The 12008-nt window shown below is 46.6% G+C and overlaps 1 protein-coding gene across 1 annotated transcript in view; it reads right to left on the reverse strand.

The window, feature by feature from the left end:
* Positions 1 to 1889: 1889 nt before the first annotated feature.
* PTPN9 (protein tyrosine phosphatase non-receptor type 9) overlaps positions 1890 to 12008 on the reverse strand; it is a 67744-nt gene continuing 57625 nt past the window's right edge. The window contains exons 10-13 of the mRNA XM_036734753.1: positions 11773 to 11851; positions 5687 to 5837; positions 4853 to 5060; positions 1890 to 3797 (exon numbers count right to left, since the gene is read on the reverse strand). Coding sequence (XP_036590648.1) covers positions 3583 to 3797; positions 4853 to 5060; positions 5687 to 5837; positions 11773 to 11851 — 653 coding nt within the window. The 3' untranslated portion in view covers positions 1890 to 3582. The remainder of the gene's footprint in view (positions 3798 to 4852; positions 5061 to 5686; positions 5838 to 11772; positions 11852 to 12008) is intronic.

Genomic DNA, 12008 nt, shown 5'->3' on the forward strand with positions numbered 1-12008 from the left:
AGAAAGCTGTAGGGCAGAGAAGGAATGGCTTCTTCAAACACCTAGGAGATGGAGGCCAACTCATTCAGGTAGCCATTCCTGATTGGTCCCAAGTCCCCATGTTCTCTAGTCTACCGACAAAACCCTATCTGCCCCATCTTACCAAAATGCATAGCCGTCATATATTTATACAACAGATTCTATGGCTAAAGTGTTTGTCCAGGACATTGCTCCCATTAGACTGGAAGTTCCTGAAGACAGTAGACATTTACTCATTTGCCCCTCATGGCAGTGAAGAAATGCTTTTGGAGTACTGGGATGGTGGCTGGGTTAGCCTTGGGGTTAGAACTCCCATCCTGGCAAAACCTAATTGAAGCTCTGAAGTAAAGGCCACCTCATCTCCACCTACTGACCCCCAGTGCTGAGAACACAAGGCAACAGCATTCCAAACCACCTGAGAGGTGGACAGGGCAAGGCAGGCACATGGAGCAGCCCATGGGTAGGGGAGAATTTAGGGAATGGCCTGAAAAAATGCTTTTGGGATGCCACTCCTCTGCAGACCTAACTTGGTAGGGGCATGGCTAGCTGGGAAAGCGTGATGGCTAACTAATGGGGCCCAAGGCTGCTGCACCTGAAAAGGGCTTGGGGAGCAAGGCTCCCTGAAAGCCAAAGTATCATGAGAAATCTGATTCAAAAGGATGAATCTGAGGTGCAGAAAGATGCTCTTATCCTCGGGAATTTTTAAAGAAAGATGAAATGATTTTCGGTGTAGTTAGCACACTTACTTATTTTGTGTTAGGCCCTGTGATTGCACTGGTTTGGGGAATTCCCATTGTGGAAATTGTCTCCATCGTGGCAATTTCCCTGTATCACATGGGTAGAGAATCACAAGGCCCTTCAGTTAGGACTGGTTAGTGGAGAGTGAGGTTAGTAAAGATAGTACTCCGGCTATCTTCAGTACTCTTTTAGATGGGAGATGGTTGTCTACCTTTTGGCCAAGAAGCAAAGTCAGAAACATTCTAAACCTTGCCTGAGAGGTTCAGTGACTTGCCTAGGGTCATGGCCAGCCTTGAATCCAGGCCTTCCCGTCTCCAAGGCCTGCATGCCATCTACCAAGCCTCTTCAGTGTGCACTATTGTATTCTAATTCTTTGTAGACTGGGAGTCCACATAAGGGAGCTAGAGAGAAAAACATAGAGATCTAGCTACAGAGATACAAAGGCCCACTGGAATGCCCAGTGACTCTGGGGGCCAGTTTACTATGGAAGGAGGGGCTTTGAAGGGAGGTGAGGATCTCACTGGTTCCTCTGCTGCAGTGAATAACCCACAGAAGAGCAGCTTAGGCCAGGACCCGAGGTGCCTGCCTTCTTCTGCTCCCTTGCAGTGGACCCATTTCCTTGCTGTAGTCCTCTGTGATCTTTGTGGGCTGTACCAGACCTCCTCTTCTCTGAATCCATCCCACCCAACCCACAGTGATCTCTGATCCATGCCATCCATGAATCTATCACAACCCGCTTTTATCATTAGTTAGCATTTCAAGAATTCGTCCTTTTTCTCCAATTAGACCATGAGCTGCCGGAGAGCAGGGACTGTGTCTTCTCTTGTATGTCTAAGAGTGCCAAGCACAGACACCACAATACTTATTGATTGGCCTACTTAATGATAACCTGCTGGAAAGAGCTGTCATGGGGGAGGGAGCATACAGAAGACCCTGGTCCCCAACAGCAACCTTCTCCCAGCTCCTTTCCAGAGGGGACCTCTGGACCCCTCTGTGGGAGGATTAGCCTTTGGGACAGAGGACTTGGGGATTCTCTCCCTTCCCCTTGAAATCTCAGAAGAGGACATATGCTGAATACTGTCCCTCCTCCACCCAGCCCATGATGCTACATCAAAGAAGCTAAAAGGGTCAGATCATTTGTAGGTATATTTATATGTAAATACAAAATTGTATCGCCATAAGGTATTGAATATGAACATTTACAATTATTCTCCAAATCTGACTCAATCCTTGAACGTTAAATACAAAATGAAAAGATTGTAAAAATAAGAATATACACATTCAAAGAACTTGTTACAGTATAAAATGACTGAGGGCCACTCAGCCGCCGACCTCATCTTCTGGGAGGGAGGAGCTTCTGCATTACTGACAGTCTCCCCCTCAGCACAGGGTGAACAGTTGGTGACGTCGAGCTGGGGCAGGATAGGGCATGGCAGGGAAGGGGGTGACAAACAGCAATTACAGAGTAGGGGGATCTCTTTGTGGGGGCCCCCAGCCAGGAACCACTTTCAGCTCTTTCTGGGCACAGAACAAGGATATGGCTGGCAGAGAAAGAGCATCCAGGCAACAAGGCAGGGGGATGCAGGGGAAGGCAGGGCTAAGAGGTGATAGAGAAGGGAATGATTCAGAAAAGCTCTTCCTGTCAAGTGATTCTCCCAGGTCAAGCTCCCCCTCCCATATTGTGCCCAGGGTCCCTGTGAGCCCTTTGAAGACTTCGTACCGATTGCCTTTGGCCTTGGCTCCTCAGTGAGTTTATCCCCATCATCCCTTGAGGAGGACTAGGGAGAAATAGAGGGTTCGAATGTCACAGTGGAGATCTGCAGCTCCTTATTCAAGGTAAAGGGTTTCCCCCAATTGATAAGGTAAACAGAGAAAAAAAATGTTAAGTTGGGAGAATAACGTGCCAGGGTCATCACATACAGCATTACCAGGGCCAAAGACAGGCCATGACCAATAGAGGGAGGTGGTCCACACTCGGGGAGGGGGTGTAGATGGTGGGGAGTAGGGTAAAGGACATTGTCACGATGTCCTCTCTGTCTAACGGTATAATGCGTAATTGACTCCCCTCCCATACTCCCTTGGGTGGGGGTGCCCCATGGGCAATGAACAGTATCATTTCTGAAATGACCTCCAAGGAACATGGCAGCCTGACCTCCAGCATGGAGCCCCATGAACTGCTAGAAAGAGGTGTGTACATATGGATTTATATAATACGTACATATTAACACATACAGTATATATTACATACACACACACAGATCCAGACCCACGCGCACATAACACACACACACACAGGCACACAGAATGGTAGATAAGACTGGAGGACACGCCTTACTTCTTACACCTTCTTGGCACTGGGGATGATCTCTAGGATAGGGAGGTTGGTCAGACTCTCCTGGGATGAACTGGAGGTGGTCTCTCACCTCCTTCCCCATCAAACTGTGGCAAAGTCAAGGTGAGGAGGTTAGAGGCGAGAGGGGTTGGAGAGGGGAAGAGAAGATCCTTTCCCACTTACCTCTGGGGACCCCTGTCAAAAAAATGGTAGCCACAATTTGGTTTTAATAAGGCACAGTTCAATAGCAGGTGCTAGAAATTAAGAAGATGAGCTGCTAGCCACTGGATACTTGTGGAGATTTCATCAGAGCTAGCTAGCCAAAGGAAAAGGCTGCCGTGTACCAGGAGATGCAGAAAGAGGAGGGTCTGTTTTAACGTTACTGATGGCCACCTTGGGGCTTGGCAGTGTCCCAGGGAGAGGGAGGAAGGCTGGCAAAAGGCTACTGATGGGCAGCCAGTCTCTGCCACCAGGTGAGAGGCCCCAGATGCCGGCTATTGCCTCTCGATGCCCAGCAAATGGTAGCCAGGGGGCACCATGCCCTCCTTCAGGGCATATTCAATGATGGCCTTGTAGCAGAAGAAGTACTGCTCCGGGGTCTGGATGCTGAATGCCCTCTGGGTCCTCATGCGGGACACTGTCTGAAACACGTTCAGCGTGCCCAGCTCTTCCAGCTGTGCTAGGCAGATGTCCAGCGAACAAAAGGTACCTGTGGAAGGAAGCAGACAGTCGAGGGAGCTTTCCTGCTGGTGCCCCCTGCCCAAAAGGAACTGAAGTTCTGTCTACAGTAGTCTGAAACAGAAAAGAACGTGAAACCCCGACGGCAAACACCCACCATGGGAGCCGGGATGCCTGGGCACAAGCTGGCACAAAAGCATATCTAGAAGATGGGGAGCTCCTCCTTCCTTCCTGGCAGAGGGGAAGGCACTTCTGGGTGGCACACTGCACCTCTGTCAGACTTAATGGAGGTGTTGGGAGTAATGTGTCTGCTTTTTTATTCTCTGTTAAGATGGCTCTATTTGTAAATGAAGACAATTTAAAACAAGATATAAGATAAGAAAGGTCACTTGTCTGAAAGCATGAGGGAGGCATAGGAACAGTGAGGGGAAAAAGTAAAGGAAGGACCCTCCAACTGGAATAAGAGACAGGACCCAATTCCTTTGGAGTTGCCTCAATTGCTGGGTGGGGTGAGGCATAAGACAAGTACATTGGCCCTTCATTCCGCCATGCATTACTCAGAATAGAAAGTGGGAGGACTATGGGATGGTTGGTCTGGAACAGATAATGTTATAATTCATAATATGTCATAATTCTCTTGAGAAAAAACCTGTTTGCTCAGTTATGGATAGAAAGGCGCTACTATCCATCACAGGAAGAAGGGGTGGGATGGGGGAAGAAGAGAAAGAACGAGGAGAGGGGAAAAGAAAAAACAAAGGGGGAAGGAGAGAAGGAAAGAAGAGAGAAGGAAGAAAGGAGAAGGGAGGGAATCGAGGATGGGGAAAACCCAACCTGGCTTAGTAAGCCCTCAGCCTTCCATGGCCGAAGGGCAACTCTGCTGGAATGTTCTTCAATGTTTGTTTAGTAAATTTATCACAGTCAGTAGATAACACTAGGGTTGCCAGATTCACATTGAACAAGGCATCCTAGAGAAATCTGCCTGCCACAAATCTAAGGAGTCCTTTTCCTGAAAATCAACTACTGTGGCCCCCAGCACTCTGTGCCTTTAGCCCTCTGAAAGACAAGATCTGATCTGAAAGTTATTACCTGTCCTGCCAATGCCTGCACTGCAGTGGACCACTATGGGCGGCCCTCTGGGATGGCCTTTGAAGCGTGGTCCCAAGTTCCTGACTGCCATCTTCTGCTGGTTTCTGACCACTCTGAGGAAGTCAATCAGGCTGTCAGCTGAAGAAGGGACCCCATAATCTGGCCAGCTCAGGAACTGGAAGTGAATCACCTGTCTTTTTTGTCGCTCCTGAGGGCCGAAAGTCACCAACAATCAGTGCTAGGCATCCCTTCCTTCCCTTCCCTCCATAACCTTTACTCCTCCCAAGACTGGCTAAAACAATATTTCTGCCTCTCTAACTCATGGCCCCTCATCTTTATTCTGCTCAGCCCTCTCAGTTCCATTCCCTTCAGGCTTCCATCTTCACCAGCTTTTTCTTCCTAGTTACACTGAGCCCCTTCTCCTGTGTCTTCCCTCCTGGCTCTTTTCCCTTCTCCTGAACTCCCCCTATGAGAACCTCCCTACAGGATGCAAGCTCCAGTTCCAACCACTGGAATAATCCCCCAAAACCACCTCTTTAGCAAGTCTTGGTGCTCTGTTTCCCAAGGAGGCAGCCCAGAGCACAGTCCTAGGATGAGCCATGTTGTAGGGCCCATGTTTAATTTAGGGCAGCAATGCTAGGATGGCAAGGAGGACATGAGGCCCACTATGCGCTACTTGGGAGCCCCCCCAATTGGATTCCCAGACACCAGCATGGAGTGCCTCCCAATTCTTCTTTTCCCTTACACCGAAATCAATGCTAGGTGGAGATTTGAGAACACAGGCTTTTCCCTCTAGAAGGGAGGCATCACAGAGGAGGAACATAAGAGGATTACTTCTGTGTTATGAATTTCCAGCGTTGTTTTCTTATAATGGTTCATGTTTTCCACTCCTTGATTGGTCACTGTGAGAAAGCCAAATCGGATCTGACAGTCTTTTTCCAAGGGCCAGTACTGGCCACACTTTCTCCTGCCACCTTCCTCAAATCTGGAGGGAGACACACAAAGGCCCAGAGTCAAGAGGGGCTCGCTAGTTAGCCATCCACCCTGACCAGAGGACATCTCTCGAGTCCTGCTGCAGCCGAGACCCCTTGCTTCCCCACACAAAAGCCGACCAGAACCCTTCTAGAGGAGTATGAATGAGAGCCAAGGGGATCTTCGCATTGCCACTGTCCTCTCGGGAAAGGCCTCCTGGTACCTTGGGGGTCTCCGCTCATACACAAGCACACACACATCATGCCCACTGTACAGAGGACAAGCTAGAGAAAAGGGACTTCCAGGAGGTGCTCAGATCAGAGGGAAGGGAAACTGTGAGCCCTGACTGTGTCAGACCTGGTGAGTGGGCTCCAGACACACCCCAACCTGAGCTAAGTGGAGGGAGGGAGACATAAGGTAAAATCCAATCAGCATTTATTAACTGTCTACTGGGTATGAGGAACTCTCCTCAGTTCTGAGCATGGGAATCCCTGCCCTTGACGAGACTGATTCTATCCGGCTTGAAGGTATGAACACAGAGAGGAAGAAAAAGTAATTTGGGATTATCAGGTGAGATGAAGTGAAGAGGGAGGGAGGCAAAGGGGAAGGAAAAGGGAGTACATTCCTGGCAGTGGCAACAGTGTGGGCAAAGACCCAGCAGCAGGAAACAAGGTCAAGTGTGGGAGATAGCCAGTGGTCAGTCTGGCTTGGGCAGAGAATGATTCAGGTTAGTTTTGCCCCACAGGAAATAGAAACACTCTGAGTTTCTGATGTGAGAGAAGTGAGGGAGTCAGACCTGTGTTTCAGGCATGTTCATTTGGCAGCTGTTTGGAGGGTGCTGGGAGGGAAGTGACCAACTAGGAAGGCCAGAATGAGGGTCCTGTGAGTGGAGGAGACAGGTGGGGCACGTGGTGGAGCTCGATTTAACAAGACTTGGCAATTGACTGGCCTATGGGTGAGGGGAGGGAGGAGGCAGGAGGGGGAAGAGCAAAGAATGACTCTGAGGCTGTGAATCTGGGTACCTGGGAGGATGACAGAAATCAGGAAGTTAGGAGGAGGGACAGATTGAAGGGGAAAATAATGAACTCCTCTGGGAACACAGTGAGTTGGAGATAAATGACCAGTCAGGAAGAGATAGCCAATGGGCATTTGGCTCAGAAGAGAGACGTGGGCTGGATATGTAGACCGAAAGAATGATAACCCAGAGATGCTGTGAGATCAAGAGAAGGCATATTGAAAGATAAGAAAATAGGAGCCAGGACAGCCTCCTGGAGGATACCCAATGCCTAAAGAACAGGACAGATGATGAACCAGCACAGGAGAGTAAGCTGGAGCCATCACAGAGATAGCAGAACCAGAAAGACACAGTGATCATAAAAATCCAGAGAGCAGAGTGAATCCACAAGAGGAGGGAATTGTCAAGTGTAAGAAGCATCAACAAAACCTTTAAAATAAGAGAAAAGGGAGGTTATGGAAGCAGAAAAACAAGGAGGAATGGAATGACGAGAGATGGCAATAAGCACAGACAGATGGTGGGAAACACAGAAAGCTGGGGTCTAAGAAGAATTTTGAAGTTCTGGACACTGGAGATTGAAGAATCATGGGTGAGCTCAGGGAATGACCACACTCCTAAGCATAGCTAAAATATATAATAATAATATAGAGTGAACACGCAGGTCTTGGGAGCTGAGGAAGATGATGAACTGGGAGACTAGGATGGGACAGTGACATGTATATTGAAATTCTGCTCCCCACCACCCAACCCCAGTATGAGGGCAACATTGGGCCTGTGAGTCAGGGGCTAAACTCCCTGAGAAAGAAGGGAAGACAGACCGGGAGCCACAAGATGCCTGATAGATGGGCTCTGAGTAGCTAGATATAGACAGATGGAAGATACCATACCTCCCTTGACCTCAAGGTATTCCATTCTATATAGTTGCTGAGGGCAGAGGGGGAGGGGGGATTACACAGTCTGCTGGGAGAGTGGGGGAGGGAGGGAGCAGTGCTCAGGGGGAGAGGGATGCGTGTAGGTACAACTAAGTAAAAAAGACAGCAAACCATTCTCATAACTCTTTTTTAAAAAGTGCCCAGAGTCAGAGAATCTTAGAAAATAGCACTCAGAGGCACCTTAAAAATTACCTAGTCCAGGAAAGTGCTTTGTAAACCTTAAAGCATGACAGAGATATATTACTACAAAGAAACTGAGGTCAGAGTTCAAATTACTTGCTCAAGTTCCCCCACGTTGTAGCATAGTGGGGGACAGAAAGACCATATTACTTTTTGTGATGCTGGAAAATAGGGAAAGTGAATCAATGAGATTTTTTCTAAAAATCCAAATCAATGGTTTCACACATCATTTCAAACCCTTGCATTCACCGCTGCTGCTAACAAGTAGCATAATGGCCTTTTCTGAATATTAAGAAGCTTTTAAATGGCTTTTTTTTAAGTCGAGGAGAGAAGGTGAGGAATAAAGCCTAACAGGCACGGAGAATTTCATCAGTGGTAATCAGTCTCTGAATTATAGAGACTGACTATAAAGAGAAAGAGAAGGAAAAGAAAGCTGAGTGTAGGCTGACAGACATTCTAGATTTTAAGAAAGTACATTTCAAAGGGTTCAGAGGAAGAAGAGATGAAATACCACTGAAGTTTTACAGGGGAAATCAGTCCAAGAGGGATGGGAAACTCTCAGTGACAAAATTCGGAAGACAACGAAGGGAAAATGAGACTTCCGTCAAAAAGAACAAATGTTAGATACACCCAGAATGCCCTAGTCGACTTAGATTTTAGTAGGAGAGTGCGCACAGAAGGCAGAAGCAGGAGTCGTTAACCTAGGCTGAATACCAAAATAACCTAGTGCTCAAAGAGTGGTGTCAGGTCCAGCGAGATTAACCCCAGGCAGAAACTGGCCAAGAAAGCTCAGGGAAATAGGACTTTTTGGTGGTGTTTCAGGTGGTTTGGGGGGATTGTTTTGTTTTAGTTACACATTTAGGAGAAAGAAATCCAGAAAGGGGTAGAAGGAGTAATGTTTGCAGTGAACGAGACAGATGGTAACTGAGGGAGGACTAATCAGTTTTTTATTCTGCTTTTCTAAGTTCTGCCAAGGAGAATGACCCAAGGACGGGAAAGAAGAGAAGAGAAATCAATGAGAGGGAATAGTTAGCAGAGATGAGGAGGGAGACAAAGGGCAGCTCAGCTGCCCTAGATGAGGCTCAGGCAAGCACATCCCAGCAGCCGGTTAAGTTAGGCCAGTCAGCCAATGACATCGGAAAGATGGTGGAGCAAAGGAGAGGAGCCCTGAGACAAGAGATGGGCACATGCCAAAAAAGGGAAGAGGATATGTCCGCAAAGTCCAGGCCACTGAGCTGGGCAAAAATATGGAGTGGATTACTAAAGAAAGGGCAACTGTTAAGAGGGAAAGCAACAATCCCAGAGTCAGCATGGCTTCATCAAGAACAGGCCACACCAGACTAACCTTTTTTCCTTTCTTCACAGGGTTACTAACCTGATGGGCCATGGGAACGTTCTATGAGTAGTTTACTAGGTTTTATCAAAACAATAGATGAAAGTATCTCATACAGTTCTTATGGAAAAACCAGGGAGAGATGGGCTAGATGACAATACAATTAGACAGAGTCAGAACTGGTTGGATGGCCAGCTTTGAAGAAGAGTTATATTAAATGTCTGACATCGACTTGGAAAGAGGCTTTCAGCAGAGAGCCCTAGGGATCTATACAGGCCCCAGGCTGTTTAACATTTTTGTCAATGAGCACAGATAATATGCTCATCAAACTTGTAGAAGACACAAAGCCTGAGGGACAGTTAATAAACTCGATGACACTCAGGATTCAAAAAAGATCTTGATGTGGTAAATTACAAATTCAGTGGAAACCATCTCTGGAGCCCTGGGTGCAGTTCTGGGCACCACATTTTAGAAAAGACACTGATGAGTCAGAGACCTCCAGAGGAGGCCAGCTGGGACTGCGAAAGGGCTTGAGGTCCATGGCACTTAAGGTGAAGGAAGAGATTGAGGGAGTTTAGCTTAGGGGAGACTTGGGGGGCTCATAGTAGCTGTATCCAAACATGTGAATATCTGTCAAGTGGAAGAGGGATTTAGACTTGTTCAATTTTGCCCCAGAAGGCAAAGCAGGAGCAATGTGAGGAAGCTGCCAAGAGTCAGACTTAGACCTTTGTTGTTGTTCAGGTGTGTGACCCTATTTGGGGTTTTCTTGGCAGAGATCCTGGGGTGGTTTGCCATTTCCTTCTCCAGCTCATTTTACAGATGAGGAAATTGAGACAAACAGGGTTAAGTGACTTGCCCAGGGTCACCCAGCGAGTCAGTGTCTCAGGTCTTCACAATTCCAAGCTCAGCACTCTATCCACACTGCCACCAAGCTGTCGGACTTAGACCTAGACTTGGGCCAGATGTCAGGAAAAACTTCCTAAAATTTATGGGTAAGACTTCCTTATTTGAGGGCTTCGGGCAGAGGTTCCATGGTCATTTGGGGACTATGTTGTAAAGGTTATCCTTTGTGACAGATGGGCTGGATCAGATCTGTCCAACTTTAAATTCTGTGATGTAGGCCAACCTACATAAACCCCATTTTATAGATGAGGAAACTAAGGCCTTGAGAATTTAGGTCACCTGCTCAAGCTGACACAGAGAGCCTGAGAATCCAGGGATCCTCAGTCTCACCGAATTGCCTTTTCTAATACAGGCATCGCTAAATGGTCACTAGATGATGATGCCTAGCTAATATTCTGAGCCCTGACTGCTCTTCAGCAGAGATCACAGGTAAAAACACAAGCTGAGAGCCATATCTGATGGGCTTAACAAAGTCAAAACCTACTTAGGTGGAAGCCATTCATTTGTCTCCTGCAGAGTGCCTAGACCAGGGCTGGGCTACCTCTGACACAGAGGGGCCAATAAAAAAAGCTGCTGAGGTGAATTTAGTTAAGGACTTACTAGGAAAAGACAGTGAAGTCACTTTGGGTATGGTTATCAAAGCAAAGAGAAGGCACAAGTTATATAGCTATGATGAATCCACAAGATTCGTTTCCATTACAATTTGATTATACCAATTCCTTAGTACCTAAGCCACGAGTAAAACAGCTTATTCTCCTTTCTACCAGGGTTTTTCTTTTTTCTTTTTTTAAGTGAGAATTTTTATATTTCTTTTTTTTCCAATTATATGTAAAAACAATTTTTAATATTTTTTAAAAATTTTGGTTCCAAATTCTTCCCCTCCCTTCCTCTCTCCCTGAGAAGGTAAGCAATTTGATATAGGTTATACACGTGCAATCACGCAAAACATATTTCATGTTCATCATGTTGTGAAAGAACACACACACACACACACACACACACACACACAAAAGAAAGTTAAAAAAATATGCTGCAATCTGCATTCAGACTCCATCACTTCTTTCTCTGGAAGTGGATAGCATTTTTCATCTTAAGTCCTTCGGAATTATCTTAGATCATTGTATTGCTGAGAATAGCTAAGTCATTCACAGTGATCATCTTACGATGTTGCTGTTACTGCATACGATGTTCTAGTTCTGCTCATTTCATTTTGTATCAGTTCATGTAAGTCTTTGCAGGTTTTTCTGAAAGCACTCCTGAGAGGATTTTTCTGACCTTCATTATGAGAAAATCAAAACCAATCTCCCACCTCCCTCCTGTAGACCTTGTTCCAACATCTTGACATCTGATTCCAATATTTTGACATCCAACATCATGATCTTTGAAATTCTATTCTCTGATCCCATCTACCTACCTTTCTCTTCTCCACCTCCAACCATTCGTGTTTTCACATGATATTTACTAATATATAACCCAAACATATTCTTCCAACCTCAATCCATCTCCCCCATTCTGGCAGCACTTACCTCCACTCATGATGAAGGTGGGGAGGGGTGGCAGTGGTGGTAAACAAGCAGGTACTCACCGTGTGGTCATGACAATCACCAGAACTTTCTGCTCCCAGACCATGAGCCAAAAGTCATGGTAGGTGTTCTCCAAGGGACCTGAAGGGATAGAGCAGGAGATGGCATATGACACAAGAAAACATTTCTTTCTTTTTCTCCTCCTTCTTCTTCCATGCCCTAACTAACTATGGGATCCATATTAGCCTTCTGTTCTTCTGTCATTAGGTTCTTTCTCCTGAGGAATTAATCCATGGTT

This window comes from Trichosurus vulpecula, chromosome 8 (assembly GCF_011100635.1).
Source record: "Trichosurus vulpecula isolate mTriVul1 chromosome 8, mTriVul1.pri, whole genome shotgun sequence".
NCBI classification, from domain to species: domain Eukaryota; kingdom Metazoa; phylum Chordata; class Mammalia; order Diprotodontia; family Phalangeridae; genus Trichosurus; species Trichosurus vulpecula.